Below are 22,578 nucleotides of genomic sequence, written 5' to 3' on the forward strand. Positions count from 1 at the left end.
GGCGAGGCAACCTTAGCTTTCAGATTTATCTTAGAAGGCCGCTGTCACCGATAATGTAGAAGTCCGTCCAACAAGTTTATTTTTTTAATAATAAGTCTAAACACCAATTAATAAAAATTATTGACCTTTTCTATCTGAACTGAATTCAGCATTCATTATTATTCCAAGACAATAAGGGAGCAGCACAAACTAGGAGAAACGAGCCAAAAAGCAACCCCTCACATCCAAAACGGGTCCCCCAGACTTTCAGTACGTCACCAGGGCAGCAGAGACGACGCGTCAGTATCAGCATCAAATGATCCAATAATGTGTCAGACATTCCTGTGTTATGAACAGCTTCACATATCCTCAGCCCCTCTTGACCCTGCTCTGTCTGTTGTGTATTTGTGCTCTGAGTGTTTGCAATTGTGCAGAGGTCTGAGACTGGGCCAGCGCTACATGAGGAGGGAAATCTAGTTTCAATATCCCTGATGCAGCTGTTCAGGAGGACTTAAAAAGAACCGGCCTGAGATGGGGAACTAAACCAACGTGTCAGGCTGGGCAGCGAGATTTGCATTACCTCAGTATGGAGGTCAACATTTCGGAGCCCCACTATGTAATTTCCAGAGGCCAAATGTCAGTTTTCATGAAGATGATGAATATGTGCATAAAGGATGCCTTTTTGATAAAAACGAAGTTGACTACTCTTTCAAAACAAAATAACAGTGGCCAAATTTCATTCAGTACAATTTTAGTTCATTTGAGTTTTTGCAAGGTTTATACATTCACTCAACCTAAGCTGTGGACTTAAATAGGTTTTCCTTTTCAAAATTCCACACTTCTTTTTCCAGCTGTTTTTCTAACATTATCAACATCTGAGTAGAAAACAAAGATCTACTTGGGTTTCATGATCTAAATTAATCTATCCCATAAAAAAAAACAAATTTATCACGAAACACCAAGCTGAAGTTTGCCTTCAAGTCTGCATTGCAGTAAAAAGCCAGTTGTAGTTTTAAACCAACAAAAAGTAAGAAATTACAAGATTTTTCTCAGTTATGTATCAAGACATGCCTGTAAGCTCTATGTGGTCAAAAAAGTGCATCAAAATACATGTTCTTGGTTGATGCGTTTACAGAAACAAAATGGTGGGAGACGTTAGTTTTAGACATTTAATGAATATGAGTAACAGTCAAAATTGGCTCAAAACAGAACTGCTCCCAATTTTGTTTTTTTGGAAAATGCTAATTTGTTGAATTTCTTTTTTTTTTTTTTTTTCCTGTTTTTGCTCTTCTATCTACAACTAATGCCTCACATAGTTAATTGTGCCTTTAATTTTCCCGTCCTTTTGTATTAAATGACAACAACAATGAAGATTACTGTTAGCAATCAGCAACTCCAAAGAATTCGTCAACAAGGAGGAAAAAACTGAAGTTTAGATGTGGCAAATTGAACATTAACATTCTTCAAAAATAAATCAATTGAATTGGATGAATTTTGTTGAATTATAAATGCAAACTGAATTTTTTTAAGAATGTGTAGGAACTGTGACAGTTGGATTAGATTGGCTTCACCAGATCTGGTTACAGGAGCACATACATGACTCTAATCCTGTGTTTTGCGTGTTGGTACAGAAGTCCCACTTGTGCCGGTCTAAATGCAAGCCACAACGTTACCACTGTTGGCCGGTGTAACTTACGTACGCATGCCTCTGCTAAGTTCCCAGCTTATCTTTGCCAGCATGTGTGCGTGTCCACCCTCCTACGACGTCAAAGCCACATCAGCATCGGGGGAAGGAATTTCTTCCAGTTTCCTTCTTTAATGTTCCATGAAGTCAAACCCCCCAAATGGCAAAGGTGGCCCCCCAAAGCATGGAGGTGAATTTTTAAAGATATTTTTATAGTCCAGTGCACAAGTGTTCCTCCTGATGGCACTCAGTATTTACTATTTTGGTGCTTGCTTGTGACCAGATTCTGGGGAAGGTAGGGTTGCCACTCAGGCAGCTTGGGGTTGCTAAGGCCAGGTGTCAACCGCCACATGACCGCAGCAATGTGGAGACTTCACACAGGGAACTGCCAGCATGCATGTAGCAAGTGAAAGTACTGCCGTCAGGGATGTGCATGAACAAACTCTGTTTGTTTGGTTGTCATAAAACACACAATTGAGTCATGGAACAGTGGCAGCACGTCCTACACATACAAAAATGCACACACTTATGTAGCCTAATATGCATTACTACATAATTAATGTCACCACAAATAAAGTCTAAAGCCTTCCTGGAACTGATGTTTCACACAGGTCCATATAAAAACAACCTCTTCAACCACTGCTAGAATGCGTCCTACATTATGGTTACAATGTTATCAACCATGGTTTGGTGATGCAGGTAGGGAAGAGTGGATCTTTTTTATTGCAGCACGTTGAAATTTTTCATACTGGGATTGTTACTCATATCGTTAACTTGATTATAGGACCAAAATAACTAACTATTAAAACTAAACTATTAAGTCTTTAAGTCTTAAAGGTGATTATTTGGTGATATTTTCTCTGGTATTTACATAATTGAATGTTTAATCATGAAATCTGAGTAAAAGGAGAATATCTGAGGGCAATATCGCAAAAACATTGGCGCTGAGAACAAAGTCGCTGAACAGTGTTGATGAGTTGCAATAATCCAGTCTTTTCTTGGCAAGAAAACAAGCCACTTTGGGTTTTCACCAAGAATAAATGGAACGGTTCCATGGAGGTACCACATTATCCATATATGGAAGTGCATATTAATTTTAAATGGCGTGGCTCCAAAGGCAGTTTTATGTCAGTAAAGTGTGATCTATAATTACTTATCTGTTCAAAAAAAACTATGTAGAGATTGATTGTATTTTTTTGTTTAATATAAAAAGATGATCAGCTTTTCTGGATCTAAATATATTTAATTTTAAAGGGGGAAAAAATCATGTGGAAGATGTGATGCCGGGAGTCTTTTATGGTGCATTATAACATCATGTTCATGCTTGTTTTTCCACCCCTGGTCCTCAGTGCAGCAACCACTTGTCAATATTGACAGATTTTATTGCCAACAAAAAATAACACCCACTTTAAATCCTGGCAACATGAGACACAGACCTGAAACTGAGTGATTTAAACTGTAAGAGAAACGCCGAGTCATTTAATGCTGCTGTTGACAATTACGTTGTTTCCAGACCTTGAATGATAAAAAGGTTTTTGATATATATTCCTTATAAAACATGCTGTAAAAAGACAGAAAGTGCGCAGGAAGAAAAAGAGGACAAAAAAAAGTCAAAAATAATTTCAGTGTCAAAGTTAGAGAATGTGAGTTGCTGCCCAACCTGAACTCGTTGAGCCCATCAACCATTCGGCTGTAAGCCAGAGCTCGCTGACTGACATCTGCTGACCGCCGACTTATCTTCATGGCCTTGAATGATATAACACACACACACACACACAGAGGAGTTTGTGGGGGAATAAGTGCAAGAATAACAGAAAGTGGGACAGAGGATGAATTGAATAAATAGCGTTTAGAGTCTCAGGAGTTTTCACTAGAAAGCATAAGCACAGATGTGAACTGTATGTCATTAGAACGGGTAATCTGACAACCTGCTTATTACAAAGGTACAAACAAAGGTTAAGACATTAAAACAGTTTGTTTCAAAAGAGGCTGTCAATATATTTGCATAAATGTACCTGCTCAATGGCACTCTTTAGTTTGTTCATGTGGCTTTCAAACAGCGGGAAGTGGGAGAAGAAGAACTCCTGGAAGCGGCTGCTCTCTTCAGGGTTTGGCGACAGCGTGAAGATGACTCCAATGGCAATCTTCTTCTTCCGCATCACCCCAAGGCCTTGACCGCCACTTTCATCGGACATGTTAAAGCTCTCCTCCACTGACCTAATCAGAGTGGGGTTCACAGGGAGCCGACTTCAGACAACAAGAAGCTGAAGTAAGGGTGTAACTATCTGAAAATGCAAATCTAAACTTGCTACTTCTGCCCTTTAAGATTCTTAAGATTTCTCATTCATAAAACCTCACATACCCGGTTTAAGACTCCCAAAGTCAAGTGGACTTAATGTACTATAGCAAGTAAACAAATCAAATTTAGGTTACAGTTAAGCTAGTTTTTCCTTTTGGGCCTGTTTTAGTGTTGCAACTAGTAAACAAGATGCTCTGGTGCTGGCAGACAGAGCGCTGGGAAGATTACCATATTTGAAAAACTGACAGCTGCATTTACATTAACAGGTCAACAGAGCATCCTGCCTAGTCACAGGACTGTGCGACTGTGAGCAGTCATTAGCGCATAGCAGCAGCATTTGTCATTCTCCCAGCTGCCTGCTAGATTCAGAGTACATCTTTGCAGGATAAACTTTATAGACGCCACACAGCAGCAGAAAGGAGGGGCAGAGGCATAGCAGTGTTTAGGAGAAAGAGGAGGTTTGAGTGCTGGGGAAGTCATTTGTCTCTCTCCGTTTAATATTTTAGGTGTGTACATATCCATGTGGATTATAGATGAACGATGTGTTTGTTACTAATAGAAATGCTTAATTTGGGATTGATTTGGAATTTGAAAAGAAAAGTTGACAGTCAAACACTATACACTTCACTTTGGTCAATTCAAATCAGTAAAATATAAAAATAATCATCAGCTCTTAATTATTTGAGCAGAGAAAGCATTGTGCAGGAAAGCAGGGCTACACATTGGTGCAATGTTTATTACAGAAAATATATAAATAAGTAAGCAAATATAAACAAACTAAATATGAACGTGAAAAGAAAAAAAAAAAAACTTCCGACTAACATCACATCCTTTTTTCACTGTATTTTCTCAGATCCTCTCCCTCTTTAGTCCTTTGCCCTTTTTTACTCCTTTTCTTTTATTTCTTTTGTGGTTTATGCTTATGCTCAGTCTATACACTCGTGGAAAGCAGCTTGTCTTACATTCAAGAGGTATGAAAAGAGCTACAAATAATGTTGGATGTGTTAAAATGGTTGCTTTGTGTTACTTAAACTGGAACTAACTAAAATGCATTTTATAGAAAGGTTCACACTGCAGCACTAACATGATGGCTTATTTTTTGTTTTAAAAATAAAATGTTTAAGCCATAAATGCCCAATACGGTCCCTCATATAGAATATTTGATCATTTCCAGGTGAAAAAGAAAACCATGCTCCCCATAGTAATGACAGGGTCAGGTTCATGCAGTTTGTTATTAATACAATCATCCCATTTATTTAGATCTGAGGCAGGGGTCTGAGGTGGTGGGTCCTGCATTAATGGCTTGTTTTAAGCAGATGTGGTTGCATGTACGTGTCTTACCATCGAGGGAAGACGCCGTTCTCCAGGCTGGTTGTTTGACTGCGGAGCCAACGGCGCTGGTAGCTGGAAGCGCAGCTGCTGGTCAACGAGGAACCAGGCGATGGGAAGGGAGTAATTAACAGGCTGCTCAGAGAGGCTGTTGGGACACAAGGAGAGATGGAAAAACAACAAAACAGATTAATGGAGACAAATGAAGTGGGCAGGAATGGAGTAGGAGATCAACGGAGCACAACAGATAATAGATACAGAGAATGGTGGGTGACCAAAATAAAAGGACAAACTGAGTCAGACAGCAAGCATGTAGGGTTACTCATTCACAATGACACATCGTTCATACACAGTTCTGGAGAACCTGAATTATAACAGGGTTTCTGATGAGACAAAAAAAAATACACTGGATAAAGAAAAAGAAATAAATTAATTTGGTCTGCAGTCACTGAACAGCTTTCAATACTGTCATTACCATGAACAGTATAGCCATTATCTTTATCATCATCTTTGGTGCGTGATCTTGTGGTGTGTAAACTGAGAAGTCAAATTCATAAGATGCACAAATTAGAAAATAGAATGATGCCCAAGACAGAAGAAAAAAAACATGACTGAAAGGGGATGGACAGGAGGAGATGGTGTGCTGCTGATGGACAAGTATGTTTGCATGCATGTGTGTCAGAGTTGAATAAAGAGCCCTGCATCCCAAATCCAGTTGGAGGTGGTGGCCAGTTGCAAAATGAAGATGACAGAATGTGGCTAGATTTAGAAGTTCATTTACAAGAAGCTGGTTTTGAGAGCTGCTATATTTAATCATCTGCATGTGACTTATGTTTGAGCACAAGCCCAATACCAGCCTTGCCAACTGAACGTTATGTTTGTGGAGAGGGAGGTGGTGGGGGACAGAGGTCAGTTTCCACATGACAAGGTTTTTGAGTCCCTGCATGGGTATTTTTTCATATTGGATCCCCCACCATCGTTTCCTCTTGTATTAAACAAATTTTCAGAAAGAAATTACATTTAATTTTAATGATTTGTTCTGCATTTCTCAAACAAACACATGCAAGCCGCTTTCATGAAGGCATGAAGTACACAATAAAACTGCAAGTGAACTGTTAGGTCTTGTGACTTTGATCTGAGAAGGAAAAGCTAGTCGACCGCATTGACACAGGAAGTACTCGGGGGGGGGGGGGGGGGGGCAACACTCACTTGCTGTGTAACACACATTCTGGGAAGTTCACACCAAGACAAACGGGCTGAAACTATTTTTAGAACCCGATAAAAGATTTGACAAGGAAAAGGTGATGCATGTTCTTGGTTCTAATCACTCTTTCATCCTCAGAATAAACCTGAAGCACCATTCAAACCTCATCTGTAAGGCTGAAGGCTGTTCAGATTGTAGGTCAATCCAGGCTTCTGGTGATAGTCTCATTAACCTACCTGACCTGGCAATGCCACTGTCCCTCTCGTCATGTGGACCTCGGCCTGGCATGTCCATTGGGTGACTGTGGCCTAGAGGAAAGAAGGAGAGAAGGTGATATGTCAGGTTAAATGATAAAGTTGGAACAGAAAATAAAAAAATACATAAAAGCACAAATTGAACATCAAGAATGCTAAAGGTGCTCTCACACCAATAAGAAACGCCTCATGATCTACAGGTCCTTCTCAAAATATTAGCATATTGTGATAAAGTTAATTATTTTCCATAATGTCATGATGAAAATTTAACATTCATATATTTTAGTTTCATTGCACACTAACTGTAATATTTCAGGCCTTATTATTGTCTTAATACGGATGATTTTGGCATACAGCTCATGAAAACCCAAAATTCCTATCTCACAAAATTAGCATATTTCATCCGACCAATAAAAGAAAAGTGTTTTTAATACAAAAAACGTCAACCTTCAAATAATCATGTACAGTTATGCACTCAATACTTGGTCGGGAATCCTTTTGCAGAAATGACTGCTTCAATGCGGCGTGGCATGGAGGCAATCAGCCTGTGGCACTGCTGAGGTCTTATGGAGGCCCAGGATGCTTCGATAGCGGCCTTTAGCTCATCCAGAGTGTTGGGTCTTGAGTCTCTCAACGTTCTCTTCACAATATCCCACAGATTCTCTATGGGGTTCAGGTCAGGAGAGTTGGCAGGCCAATTGAGCACAGTGATACCATGGTCAGTAAACCATTTACCAGTGGTTTTGGCACTGTGAGCAGGTGCCAGGTCGTGCTGAAAAATGAAATCTTCATCTCCATAAAGCTTTTCAGCAGAAGGAAGCATGAAGTGCTCCACAATCTCCTGATAGCTAGCTGCATTGACCCTGCCATTGATAAAACACAGTGGACCAACACCAGCAGCTGACACGGCACCCCAGACCATCACTGACTGTGGGTACTTGACACTGGACTTCTGGCATTTTGGCATTTCCTTCTCCCCAGTCTTCCTCCAGACTCTGGCACCTTGATTTCCGAATGACATGCAGAATTTGCTTTCATCCGAAAAAAGTACTTTGGACCACTGAGCAACAGTCCAGTGCTGCTTCTCTGTAGCCCAGGTCTGGGGAATGCGGCACCTGTAGCCCATTTCCTGCACACGCCTGTGCACGGTGGCTCTGGATGTTTCTACTCCAGACTCAGTCCACTGCTTCTGCAGGTCCCCCAAGGTCTGGAATTGGCCCTTCTCCACAATCTTCCTCAGGGTCCGGTCACCTCTTCTCGTTGTGCAGCGTTTTCTGCCACACTTTTTCCTTCCCACAGACTTCCCACTGAGGTGCCTTGATACAGCACTCTGGGAACAGCCTATTCGTTCAGAAATTTCTTTCTGTGTCTTACCCTCTTGCTTGAGGGTGTCAATAGTGGCCTTCTGGACAGCAGTCAGGTCGGCAGTCTTACCCATGATTGGGGTTTTGAGTGATGAACCAGGCTGGGAGTTTTAAAGGCCTCAGGAATCTTTTGCAGGTGTTTAGAGTTAACTCGTTGATTCAGATGATTAGGTTCATAGCTCGTTTAGAGACCCTTTTAATGATATGCTAATTTTGTGAGATAGGAATTTTGGGTTTTCATGAGTTGTATGCCAAAATCATCCAAATTAAGACAATAAAAGACCTGAAATATTTCAGTTAGTGTGCAATGAATCTAAAATATATGAATATTAAATTTTCATCATGACATTATGGAAAATAATGAACTTTATCACAATATGCTAATATTTTGAGAAGGACCAGTAGCTGCAGAAAGTGCTGACTCTACTACAAAAGGGCAGTTATAGATGACCCAGAACTGTTGGTGCACTCGCAGATTTTGTAACTCAGTATAAGGAAGGGTCCCAAAAAAAAATAAAGCAAGAAATCACCACTGTTGCAATAGGCTGATGGTCAGCAGCTTTCTCATGGTCACCATCAGCAAAAGTGATATTACTTCTGAAAGACCTTTCTCACAACAAAGTCAGTATTTATAAATATTTTCTACCGAACCTTTCAGGGAATGCATAAAAAAACACCACATCAGCGCTTCCTCCCACATAACAGAGGTGTGAAACCACAAACTGAGTGAATGAAAAGGCTCCCCACTTTACAACAGCAAGAGCAGACGTTTTTTTCCCCCACTGTGAAAAAAGGAAGGAGGTGTTTAACTGATGCTGGAGGAAGTTGAACTGAAAGAATGTATGCTCTGCATGTGACATCTGACAGGTATTGGCTAGGTCCGAAATTCATTTAGCAGCATGTCAAAATACCCAACATAACGAGACAAAAAGAAAACAACTAGGAAGGTCCTGCAATTAGGGTCTGACCCCTTGAGATCAATTATTTCATGCATCTAAATCCAGAAGTTAAAATATTCACAGAGCAGAGCAAAGTTCTGCAAATGTTTTTGCAACAATGTATGATTCAAAATAACACCAGAAATCTTAACTGATTGTGTTTCACCTTAACATTAAACTTCAGAGTTAATGTCATCACTGAAATTAAAGTAGGCTGAATTTATTTTAAGGAAACTTCAAATGTTTGGAAGTGAGGTTTTATGCTGAAATGTTATAACCAGTTAGTCTCTTTCTTGCAGCAGTTGATTTTCTTGGTATCTTTGTTTAGCATAAATGCAGATTAGTTTATCTCAGAGGCTATAGCTAATAGCTAGTCCGAGAAGGTTCATAAGTACGAAGCTCTACTGTCTTAACGCAACTCCAAACTTAAAAATATCAGAGGTTTAAGCAAACGCTAAACTATGAACCTTTTAACCACTGTCACAGTGGTTACTCCAGTACTCGAGGAATGGGATCATCCAACCTCTAAATATGTCCCTGCTTCAACACACCCAACTCCAATAATTAGCTCATTAGCAGAGCTCTGCAGAGCCTCACTGCTAGCTAAGGAGGCAATTTAGCCAATTTATTCAGGTGTGCAGGACCAGAAAGATATCTAAAACCTGATGGACACCAGCCCTCGAGCACTGGAGCTGAAGACGTCATACACACCATCAGGTAAGTAGAGATAAGTAAAGCAGCGCAAAACAGGGTTTCTGCAAGTTTCATTAAATTCCATTTAAGACCGCTTGAAGACCATTATGGTAGAAATGTGCTTTGATATATATTTTTTGAATCATGATAAGTAAAAGAACACACAAAAAACACATTTTAACTTAATGAATGGTAACAAGTCCACTGTTTGAGTGGGTTTTGATTTTGTAGGCTGTTTCAACGTACTCAAAAAGATTAAGTTTAGTAGTACAGATTCAAAAAGGATTATTAATAATCGTCATATAATGTGGTTTTCTTGAACTAGTTGTTGGCTTCAGCCTTAATGCAAATAATCTGAATATATACTAAGCGAAGACTCTTAAAGAGAATTCTACTGCAGGTAAGACCTTCATAAAATCTTAACAGAACCTTACTTCAAACTTCTCAACCACCCCATCACTTAATCATAGGGAAAACAAATGTTCAGAATATATATAAAGAATCTACACAATAACTTCTAATCAAACAATGCAGAGATAAAGACAAGTATGATTACAATACCTGTAATCACAAAGGTCTAACATATTCAGCAACAGGCCAGCTAATGTTTAGGCTGTGTCACAGTCAGTGATAAATGTTGCAGATTTTTTCACAGTAGCTACCTTCTGAGGGATTCATGTAGAAAGGAGGACTGGGTCTGGGAAAACTGCCTTGCATTTAACAACATGGAGGCCAGAAAACAATATCACCAGACTAAGCATGCTTTAAACAAGCTTGTTAAAACATCTTTAAAGGAAAAAGAGAAAAGAAAAAATGCAACTGCCCAGTTCAAATAAAGGCTAAAAGCATTACAAATAACAGTCGAAGCAAGTGGGTGAATGACAGAAGGAAGAGGAGGAAAAGAAACTGTAAAGTGATGACTAATGCTACAGTAACCAGCACCCAATGAGCCCACCATGCATTTAATGAGTCTGCAATGCACCTGGTCAGAAACTACAGGCCGATATATTTACAATGTCTGAGTAAAACTTGTACCGGAGGCTGTAGAAGATATCTGAAGCCAAACATTTCTTCTGGGCAACAATTTACTTATCAACTAGACATTTTTAGAGGATTAAAGTGTAAACATCAGTTTTCTTCAGCATAACAAAGCAATTTGATTTGTTTCAGCCTAATTAATATGACCCAGGTTCTTTGCAGATGTGCTGTATTAAGGCATGCTGTGGCTACTTTGATCACTTCTATTTGCAGGATTAACATGCATGCTACACCGAAAGTCACCTCCTGAACAACCGCCACTACTCCAACTACAGCCTTTACGCACACATGCAACTGGCACACGGCATTCGTGGCCAGTTTTGAGCGCCAACCTGAAAAGAAAGATGCGCTCTTGATGAGGCGCAGGGGGCCCTGTTCAGAGAAGGCCCGTCGAGGGCTGCAGAGCTGAGAAAATCCTGGGCAGCACAAACATAAAACATGGAAGAGAAATAAAAATAGAGGAAGAACAGACAAAAAAAAAAAATGAACCACGATTAGTGAATGGATAAGGAGGAAAGCTGGCCGTATCCTGTCGACCAAACTTCTGGTTAGATTTTTAGTCTGGAAATAAACAGATAATAGTCTGTTGGACAGCTGGACAAACAGGACAGCTGGTATCATTCACAGAAAACACAGCTTTCTCTACAAGCCAAATTGTATTAGCAATTAACCATGGTGTAAAACTGCACATTTAGTGTTTTCTGTGAGGATGAGAAAAAAGGAAATATACAAAAGGATAGAAGCTGCCAACATTTTTATGTTTCTTTAAGGAAATGCTTTAATTCTTCATTTCTTACAGGAGCATTTACAACCTCAGACTGATTCTGAGTTTCTGCAAAAAGCTAAAACACTAATAGAGTTTCACAACCAGCAACAAAGAGTGCAGAGATCAAAGATCAAAGAAGGCACTAAAAGCATTAATGGTGTTTGGAGGGGTGACAACGGTTTTGCTCAGATATCACGTGCTCTCCAAGACTGCTACAAAGTCTGTTAACATCTGTTAACAAGCTGAGTGGAAACGTAACAAGGAATTGCTGGCAGTCTTTCTGGCAGGATTTCTATGCAACTGGGACACTAAATGGTCTTAAAGTGAGACAACAGTTGCTAGAAACCAAATAACTCACTCAACTTGGATTATGTAACCTAAGCAAAGGAAATATCCCAGTTGCAGAAAGCTTGTGTGCAGTCAAACATGAAATGTCAGTTCATAAATTTGCATGTAACTGCATTAGTATAATCACTTCTGCACTAAATAAAACGCTGCAGCTCTGTGTCTCTTTGGTTACCTATGTTCACTATGAGACTGTTGGGCCCCATGTGTTGATCCGGCCTCAAGGTGTTGCTTTCTGGTCCAATGAACTCCAGGCTGTCCTGTAACCTGCACATAACCAAATAAAAAAAGAAGTGTGTCATGAAAATGCAATTCAATGCTTCATGTACTGCCAAACATCAGCAAAGCCTGTAAAAGATTAACACTAAGAGAAACTTTCCATTATAACCGGCAGTGATTCAACATCAGATGACACAAAGTGGAACACATCTTCATGTTTTTTGTTTAGCAACGTGACTGCCATGGAAATAAAAGTGAGACGGGTGTGCGCTTACGTGTTGAAACTGCCGTACACACTGCCACCTGTCCTGGCGGTGAAGACCTTACTCAGCATTAGCTGAGGTGGCGATCTGATATGATGATAGCAGCGGGACAAAGATCATCAACATGGTCAACTTGGTAATAAGCATGCATGTGTGTCTTCAACAGTCATCCTTTGTATGTTTTTTGTTTTTTTTTTACCCAACAGCATTTATTCTTCCTTTAACTACCTGCTTGACTGTTTAGTTACAGAAACTTAACTGGTATTGGGAAGTTGAAGTTTCAAGTAAAATGCTACAACAGATTATATTAATCTAAGGGTTAGGCTAGTCTTAAAATAAATAAATAAAACATAAAAAATAAAATAAGATGTTAATCCAACAAATCTTTCATCTCCTGCCTGAATGAGCCATAATATTCAAAGAAAAAATGTTTAACTTCACTCAGGACCAAAGCTCAGGAGTAGAAATCTATTGTTTTCTTACCTGATCTGATGGATTTTGAGAGTTGAGCCTTTGTAGCTCATGGCTACAGAGCCAAACATCATCTCCCCCAACATTACTACATCAGACGAACACCTCGAACCCTAAAAAGGAAGGCTATCATTAAAGACAGTCACTCTTACAATCCTAAAAAGGTTTAGACAAACCATTCACAGGTTAGGGTTATGGGTTTAACTGCACTGCTCTTTTGGTATGGCTAGCTCCACTAATCATTAATAGAAGATGCCTAAGACTGTTTAAGGTGTCATCATTTCGTCTTTGTTTTTAAATGATCATAAAATTGCTCTTACCCATGCAGCATAATGTCATAGATTTGTTCTTAATGTAAATAAGGTAAGGACGGCAGCAAGGTTAGAAAAAACTTGACAAATATATATGTTCTGAAGGGTGAATCTCCAATTTTTATTCAAGCCCAAGACTGAAGCAATACCTGGAAACGGTGCCCCTGCTCCTTGGATTCCCTTTCAGAAGTGCATGAAGAAGAGCTGTCCAGGGAACTGCTGCTGCCTCGCGTCGGACGGAGCTGGCAGCATTTCCCAAACATCTTCACCTGGGCATCAGTGCTCTGCGAGTTACAAACAACAGCAAAATAAATAATCATTTAACAAGTAGGCTGGCACTAAAGCAAGCTCATTTGACCATAAGGATTGAGCTTAAGTTGTTTAAGAGATTTTGGACTTTTGCGTGCAAAAAAAAAAACAAAAAGAAAAACATACGTCCAATATCTGTTAAACCTATAATAGCCACAACAGTGACACACATCTTTCACTGTACTTTTAAAAAGCAGAAAAGCCAATGTATTTCTTAGGCCTGTAAGCTGTTAGGCTACAATAAAGAAAATGTAAAACACATTATTCGTTTGCAACAAAATTAGACAAAAGGCAAAAGAAACTTTTTTGTGGAAAATGTAAATGAAGTCAAACTGTGTGGGTCAAAACCACAGAAACCTAATCTAAAAGCACTTAGGTAAACAGCTAACGAACAGCAATGTGAGCCCAATCAGCCCGAGTCATGTGCTGTCCTAACTCAGCAGCCTATTCAGGAGGAATGCATTTGGGAGGCAGAGGGCGTGTGTGAGTGTGTACATTTCAGCTCAGCTTTAGTAGCTCAGCTGAAACCAGAGTTGTAGCCCATGTAAAAGACAGAAGGAATGAGTGCACAGAGGGTAAACAAGCAGATGGTGGCAAAGATAATAGTTGTTTCTTCTGCCGCAACCAACTCAAGTCCAGATAATTGTGCAATCTTTTTGTCCACCATCAAGTTTATGACATTTTGCAGTACACCGACACTTACATGATAATAAAGCTGTAATGACTCAGAGGGAGCTTGTGTTCAAGTATGCACATGGGTGTGTGTGCTTGTCTGCTGCAGTGCAGTGCGAGGAGTATACAGAGTTCAGCAGCATGTGACTGGCAGTCATATGACTCCTAGAGAACTCGTGACTGAGCAGCGCTGCAATCACTCCCTGACTCTCTCTCTCCCTACCGTCCACCACTCCAGCTCCACATCCTTCTTTAACTCCTGCTGTTTATTTCCCTCTTAAAGCACAAATATTCAGTTGTCTTGCATATTTTTTCAAAGATGTTTTTCTGGACAGCATTTCATTTTTATTCCTGATTCCTAGTGAACCATGACACGCATGCCCTCTCTCGGTTACTTATTAAACTGTTTCTTCATTTCCCATACCCGTGTTGCAGGTTGAGCTGTTGGTATGGCCAAATAAAAACAATCCAAAAAAAAAGTCATGTGATAAAACCTTGCAAAGTTTTAAAACTGCAGAATGCAACAAAACTATTCAAGCAAAACAAGCCCTAATATGTCAGTATTACTCCTGCAGCATTTCTGACAGATTTATACTTTTTAATGTGGTGACAGTAGTATTTGAATGAGTTGCCCAAGTAAATACTAGGGGTAAAACAAGTTGATATTTTGTTTTGATTTAGATTACTTTGTGGCGTGTTGTAAAGCTGCAGAAAACAACCATGAAACTGTGGGGCAACAAAGTTAGGGACAAGATAAGGCACTTAATCTGGCAAGAAAAGCCGCAGCAATACAGAGGGGACACGGAAAAGCATATGCAAACCAAAGGGGCAGAATGAGGTGGTGGCATCTTAGAGAAAATTACTGAATTACAAAGAAGTGAACAGCACAAGACACAGAAAGTAAGAGAGGCGATGTACAAACTTGAAACGAGAGAGAATGATCTAGTTCTCTAAAAGAAATAAAAGAGATAGCCAAGAAAAACAAACTAAGACCAATATTAGGAGGAAGAAACAATAAACAGTGAATAACAAGTCATGTGAGAATGAAAGGATGTTGCGTACACAGGCGGTCAGTTGATTCTAGTATTATTGGAGATAAAAGCACCAGAACAAACCGGTCGGCAACAGACAGCAAAACACTGCAGGGTTAACAACCACAAAAAGAGGCCACAGAGTTGCTTGTTTGGAGACACATACTTAACACATAAAAACTACTTTACATGTATGTTGAAGAAAAAGAAAAATCTGATCTTTTTCCAATACATGAATGCAGCGACTTGGGGCAGATAGCAGAAAAGCTAACTGGAAAAGCTGATCGGTTTTGTCCTTTTAGCCTTCAAGCACTGTCAAGGAAATGTTTAAAATGTCGCATCTAACCCTATATTCTTTGATTGGAAATAATAGTAAAACCCTGTTTTATAGGAACCAGTCTCTCACACCGCTGTGTCACCTCTGCCTCAGATATAAATAAGTAATCCTTGCTCATTGCAGGATAGATAAAAATATAATGAATGATTCCATTCCCATTGTTTATATCCTTGTTCTGTAGGTTTTGTAGGATCCAAGTTACTCACTTCCATTTATGTGTTAATTAATAGACTAATTAATTAATTTAATTTAAACTGCACAACAAGCACCAACAAATAAATACAGATAAAGATCTTCAAAATGAGTACTATGACATGATAGTAATGACAAACTACCATCACTATAGAAAGCAAAGCTGGGCCTCGGAAAGATGCTGGACAGAAACAAAGTGAACACGTGACTCACGGTAATTGGGGTGTCCTCCGTGCCCCTTTTCTTGGCATTGGAGTCAAAGAGGACATTTCTGCCGCGCCTCTCACAGTCCTGGTACACGATGAGTCTGATCTGACTGGGCTCCAGCTGGGGAAGCGGCCAGCTAAATGGAGGGATTGATTGATACAGGAAAACGGGATCAAAAGCGAAAGAAAAATGGCAGAGGAAGATGAAGATTGAAAAAAAAAAAAAAAAAGGATGGAAGATGGAGAGGGAAAAAAAAAAAATGATTAAAAAAAAATTAGTCATAAACCTAAACCCCTATGCTGGCAAGAAGGTGAAATTACTTCCAGTAAAAGGAAAAACATCTCACATTTTTGAATACATATTTTCATGTGAAGCTTTAGATTCTGCAAACGACTTAATAAGGTCAATGCAACATCCAATTGGCAATATTACGCTTAAACTGTAGTTTCAAACTGAAGAACAATATTACAAGGTTTTGTGTTACACATTTGACAATATTAAAAAGATGTACAATTATAACATTATTTACAGCATTACTACAAATTATGTAGATCTACCTTAAAATTACACCAAGATACTTACAAAATGTGAAATATATATATGTTCAGGTTTCTATAGTACAAAATGTCCACACGGGGCTCTACGCTCTAAGCTAGGGCTGCATAACATATCGCGAATATATTGTCATCACAATATCAGTCTGCGCAATATTCATGTCACAAAGAATTGCTTGGAGGGCAATAATCGTTGGCTAGTATATTCCAAGTGTTACGAACTAAGACAAAATGTTCCATGATCCGGATGACTGACAATTTCTAGAGATGCTAAGCATGTGGGGAAATGTAAATATGGGGTACTTGCAAGCTGGTAATAAACACGGTTAAAGCTGCCATCTTTTGCACTGGGCATGGCAGACACAGCAAAGTCCATGCCACAGCTGCCACTCGTCCATCTCATACCTCGGCATGCAGGGAGAGGGGGTCCACAAAGAGCACTATAACCAGCTTCCATCACAGATTTACCCAAACAGAAAAGCAGCCTCTTTCTTAAAAATGTGTACATGCTACATCTAGATTTTTGTACTCAGCTTTATACAGTACAACATAACTAAAGTATGAGCCATTATCACTCGCCTACAACTCCGTCAGAATGTCTGAGTCATTATTTCTTCTCACAAGCCTCAAGGCAGTTATTCACAGATGAAACTGCAGAGTGACTACGAGTCATGGGATTAGAGTCTCTGACCAGCTGAGTGAAGGAAAACCTTGTGATACATTCAGATTTGCTAATGCATCAGATGTCTTGAGAATAAAAGGTGTTATTTGAAAGCTTGCTGACATGAACCGCAGTGCTTCCCGCACTTTAACGTAATTTAGCCTGCCTTATCAATAACAGAGAATGCAGCAGCATTTACAAATCACTGTGGTTATTTGTGGCCCTTCAGCAAACTCTGATAGACCCTTCGACCTGAATGATTTACTATGAGCTATTAAGATGACTGGCGATTGGTGTAAGTGATGACAGTCACTCATCTAGCTTTTACAGCGGACACAGAGCCACCCTAAATATAGTCTATTAACTGGAAGTAGTGACTGTCTCTAAACAACTGTGGAAAGTACACTAACTAAAAAGGAAAGGTAATAAAAAGGAACAATTACTTTCACAAGACCAACATATAATTTCATGCTTATAAGCACCATCTCAGTTTTTGGTCAGGGACCCTTAAAAGGGCAGGAAAGACCAGTTGCTGCAGGTTTGTATGCACATGGGAGTCGGTTTATGATCTAGTGATGAAGGTGACCAAAGGAGACGAGGAGTTCTTTTTAAAGTCAAAGCATGGATATGATATTCATGAGAACAAAAGCAAGGTTTCCCAGTATTTACACCAAAAATATGAACCATTGTAGAAACATGATTTAATTGCATTTATTTAAAAACAGAGAAGCAGTAAGTATTTCCACTGCTGCTCAAACAATATAACACTGACTATTTTTGGGCCGTATTCCTTAGATCTTCAAATAAAGCCATATGGTACATTGAGAATGGCTTGCCTCACTATTTTTCTATCAAACAAAATACTGAAGAAAAATGTAAACAAAATAAAGTTTAAATTATGTATTTGCACTAATTCAAAACAAAAAAAGCATTCAAGCAACAAAAACAGTGTAGGAGCCTTTTCTCAACCAGCTGACAGGCAGTGTGCATCAACAGGCAGGGGAGGGGCAACAAAGTGTTATTGCATGTTCCACCCATTCAGAGACAACTTTGGACACTAAAACTTTATCCAGTATATTGTCAAAAGGAATTTAAACAAGGAAATGGTAAAAACGTTACATTTGTCGAGATCTGAATGCTACATGCTGCTGGCTCAACTACGACAGAACTACTTGAAAAATAAAAAAGTCCATAAGCTTGACTCCTGCTAGAACATAAATACATTTTTTTCAGGATTTGTTAAGAATAGAACAGGGCGACATCTCTGCCTTTTGCAGCCGACTATTTGACTCATTAAACACACCTCTGTCTGTTTAGGAGGCTCCAAACGGTGCTTGTGTGTCCAACCTAACTAGCTCACTGTTAAGACATGTAACATGTTCTTACAAATGAACCCAAATGCTTGTACCTTTTTTAATGCTGAATTTTATTTTGATCCAAAAATAACAACAGAGATTGTTGTTTTAGTCTGTTACTACACAGTTCAAACGTTGCTCCATTAGACACAAGCTGTCAGACGACTTTACAAAAACAAAAGCCATCTTCAGTTTTCCGTTTTAGGCTTGTATCCGAGGGAAGGCCTGATCTATAAGCAAGTGTGAGTCCTTACTGTGTGACATAAACCCTATCCAGCTTACATAATGGGCTCAAATTTCATTGTAAAGAGCAGGGTTAATATGGACCTCCTAGACTTTAATGCACGATTTCTTGGGGTGGTGTTTAATGTGCATGCTTGCAGTTGGGCTACTGCTGCTACTGAGTGATTTATTTATGAATCTGGCCTTTGTACAGGTCGTATGGGCTGACACGTTCAGGAAACCGCTTCTTTCAAGTACGACTGTTACAATTTTAATTCAAATTTATTTGGAATAAAAAAAAGATACATACTTATCTTCAAATTTCAAATGCACAAATAAAAAGCAACTGAAGCTGTTTCAGTATCATGAATAGAATAACCATGATACTGAAGACTGTTAATATCTAGAAATGGTAACTCATTTCTTTGCGCCCTGACCTGTCAACTAAATTTTTTAATAAATGCTGACACAAAAGATAAATGTCCTTAAGAAAATAAATACATCAATTGATTACCCCCTTTTATGCATCAAAGCATATGTCTTTAACCTTTACATGATTTTTATTAAACAAAAAAAGTACATCAGTGTACTGGAAGTGCTGTTGCTTTGTTGCTTGATGCATTTATAGACCACCCCCCCCCCCCCCCCCCCAAGGGGGGGCAAATTGACAAATATCAATCTTCTGTGGCTGATTGATTTAGTTGCTCAATCTTTTCTTTTAAACACCAAATCAAAAAAATCAAAAAATAAATTCTTTGAAACAATCCACAATAAAAGCCCATCATGCTTGTTTATTATCTGAATCATTGCATGTGATTATGCTCTCTTCTAAATGCATACAGAAAATGGATCACTCAAGTGCAAAGCTACATTACAAAAAGGGACTTCAACTACTTAACAGGATTAACTTGGCCAGTTCAAACTGCCCACTAAAAATGAAACGTTGAACCTAATATAAACATCTGACAAAGGCAGAAACATCAGAAAGAAAGTTGGAAAAACATGAGAGGAGGATGTATCCATCCACCGTGTGACAATCAGCACTGAGAGCAGAAAAGAGAGTCATTCATAAAAGCAGCACATGACTTCATGACTGTTGCGCTCTTAAGCTCATCTAACCTCAATTGTTTAAATCAAGTCTGACTCAAAGTTTCTCAAGGAGACAGGTATTAAAAGGTATTCACTTACTGCTGATTAAAATAGCCCAACCAACTCTGTTCAATCATAAAATTCAAAGTGGTAAACAAAGCAGCTCTCTGCCTAACCTAAATTATTTGTTGTTTTCACTAAGAAACTTATCAAGTGTGACTTGAACAATCTTTAAAGTACAGGATAAACTCCATCCAAACCTGTATTTATGCTAAATTCAAAAGGCATGCTTTCATACAATCCTCGTAACCCACATGATCGAGACTGATAGCGTTAGGTTTGTTCATCAAGCAGTTAGTCCTGACCAGAAAAACATCTCCCGTTCCACTTCAAACTGGTAATGCCAACCATTTAGATGGCTGAGACTGCAAAGACCCTGGCAAAAATAAATTAATTAAATCTATGCGTGCAAATGCTGTTCCGAAACCCTAACAACCAGCTATGTCCTCCTGGATGCACGTAAGCCAGGTTAAAACATTACCCACTCCTACCTGAGCATCATCGCGAGTCTGCCAGTCTTTCCCCAGCCCTCTCCCACTCTGTTTCTCCTCTCTGCTTCTCCACTGCCAGCCAAAGCAGGGTCTAAGAATAGCAGCGGACTAAATTCACACAACAACATGAGACTATCAGGTGATCACAGCAACACTGTGTGTGCTGGACAGTACAGAGGCAGCAACAGCAGCGGGTCTGGACTGCTGACGGCCAGAAAGCGCTGAGATAAGAGTGACAGAGGGGATTTGTTTGTGTATTGTTTCCTAATCCGACTCTTTTTGTTCCTCACTCGCTTGTCTTTCCTCTTCCCTTTCTTTCTGTCTTAATCCAACAAATGTAAATGTTCAATTACTGGCTCTCAACAAAATGCTAAAAGACAAAGACCTTCAAGATGTTGCCGAGTAAACACAAGGTAATTTAATGCTTAAACATAATTTTAATTATTTGCAAAAGCTTTCTTTAAGGCTTTGGAATACCCAGATTATACCTTTGACACACTGACAAAATATAATTCATGATGACAAACTATTTTAAGAAACCATCTTATTAAGCTCAAGCCTTTGAAGTACATACCCAAAGAGCACCTTCAGTTTTGCACAATATAAAAAAATATAGATTTAGTAAAATCAATGTTTCTTTAAAACATTCTTTTTCAAATTCCACATTACCTGTTGAAAAAGAGATCTGCGTAATAAATCTCTAAAATACAGCTAAAATGCATGTACCAAAGCTTCTTTAATATGCTGTTTTATGTGCAGACAAGATCTAAGTGTTATCTTTTGAATTAGGTGCTTTTCTTTGGCTAAACCACAAGACAACATCAAGTGATGTAAATGCACCTAAATTCAGGTACATTATACAATATTTATGTTTTAAAGTATCTAAATGTACATTAGAAAAAATAAAGCAAACTAGAGTAATTTTGGCTGTATAAACCGGATTAATAAGAGAGGCATGAGTGTTACAATCTAAACAATACCCTCCCGTTGTTATAACAAAGCAGTCTAGTTTCCTAGACTATTTTGAGTCTGACATCAGCCTATGCTGACCTCAAAGAGCCACAGCTCTCTCTGGGTTGCCACTGGAACATCTGTGCATGTGTGTGTTGGGCACACACACATGCACACTGTGGTGTGTGTGTGTGTGGTTATATAAACATCCCCACCGTCCAAGCTGTGTGACGTTCTTCCGGCTGTGTGCTGCAAAGGACACTGTTGGGTCCAAAGGTGGTGTTGTCTTAACATTTCTGTAAAATTTCTGACGTGAATGTTAGACCCGTCATAAAACAGGACTGCATAGACTTGATCAGATTGCTGCAGAATATAAAAACACAAACATCCTAAAAAAGTCATCTCTTTAACCTTTTGGGTCATTACAATTTGATGCATGGAACTGATATTTAATGTATACTGTGTAAAGTTTTCAAGAAAATACTAAACATGCAAACAGGATCACCGTTGTCATTTAGAAGATAAAAATTAAAAACCCTGCTTGGACATGTGTGATATCTCAACAATATTCTCAAAGCCCAATTTCAACCACTTTGTCCTGACTCCATTCCAATGTTGCATTTAGTCACCAACTGGGCCCCTTTGCTTTGGAAAACTGCCAGATGCATAATGTGTTTAATCGAGTACTGGCAAGTCAAACCTTCAATGGAGACATTGTTGACAAGAAGTTACCCAGAAAATGACATATCCAGATTCTCAAGTTTAAACTTTTTCCTAATACAGCCTTGCATGGGTCTAAATCCTAATGTTTCATCACCAAAACAATTGTTGGAGCGACTGAAAAATAAATGGTTAGCTTAAAAATAAGGCCCCATACATACTTTACAAACTGCCACAGGCACTTTCTTATCTTTATCTTGAAAACAGACAGTCATGTTGAGTAGAATATATGACTTCTGCATTCCAGCAGTCATATGATGCTAAGCTGTTGATGCTTAAAAGGTTACTGAAGACATAGGTCCTGGGCACGGCACTGTTGGTGTAGGGGTTAAGCGTACGACCCATGTATAGAGGCTACAGTCCTCGAAGCGGCTGTCCCGGGCCCAGAGACCTTTGCCGAATGTCTTCCCGCTCTCTCTCCCCCTAATTCCTGTCTCCCTACTGCCAGAAATATTGAAAAATAAAGGCCTCTGGTGCAGAAAAAAAAAAAAAGAAGAATAAAAGAAAGACACACATACATCCTTTACCCTCTATATTTATTTGCCAACTGATTCATTTATTTCTATACAG

The 22,578-nt window shown here is 39.2% G+C and overlaps 1 protein-coding gene across 4 annotated transcripts in view; it reads right to left on the reverse strand.

Moving 5' to 3' along the window:
* Window positions 1-22,578, reverse strand: part of fnip1 (folliculin interacting protein 1) — a 44,261-nt gene that overhangs the window by 10,898 nt on the left and 10,785 nt on the right. Inside the window, exons 1-11 of one of the 4 annotated variants that reach the window (XM_047379123.1) lie at window positions 20,338-20,454; window positions 15,912-16,041; window positions 13,307-13,441; window positions 12,859-12,959; window positions 12,388-12,462; window positions 12,069-12,160; window positions 11,115-11,198; window positions 6,732-6,803; window positions 5,304-5,439; window positions 3,679-3,880; window positions 3,324-3,409 (exon numbers count right to left, since the gene is read on the reverse strand). In XM_047379123.1, coding sequence (XP_047235079.1) covers window positions 3,324-3,409; window positions 3,679-3,880; window positions 5,304-5,439; window positions 6,732-6,803; window positions 11,115-11,198; window positions 12,069-12,160; window positions 12,388-12,462; window positions 12,859-12,959; window positions 13,307-13,441; window positions 15,912-16,041; window positions 20,338-20,348 — 1,124 coding nt within the window. In that variant the 5' untranslated portion in view covers window positions 20,349-20,454. Of the gene's footprint in view, window positions 1-3,323; window positions 3,410-3,678; window positions 3,881-5,303; window positions 5,440-6,731; window positions 6,804-11,114; window positions 11,199-12,068; window positions 12,161-12,387; window positions 12,463-12,858; window positions 12,960-13,306; window positions 13,442-15,911; window positions 16,042-20,337; window positions 20,455-22,578 lie in introns of those variants that run through there. The other 3 variants (XM_047379124.1, XM_047379125.1, XM_047379126.1) reach the window with 3 other exon arrangements.

Source organism: Girardinichthys multiradiatus, chromosome 11 (assembly GCF_021462225.1).
Source record: "Girardinichthys multiradiatus isolate DD_20200921_A chromosome 11, DD_fGirMul_XY1, whole genome shotgun sequence".
Classification (NCBI taxonomy): Eukaryota; Metazoa; Chordata; class Actinopteri; order Cyprinodontiformes; family Goodeidae; genus Girardinichthys; species Girardinichthys multiradiatus.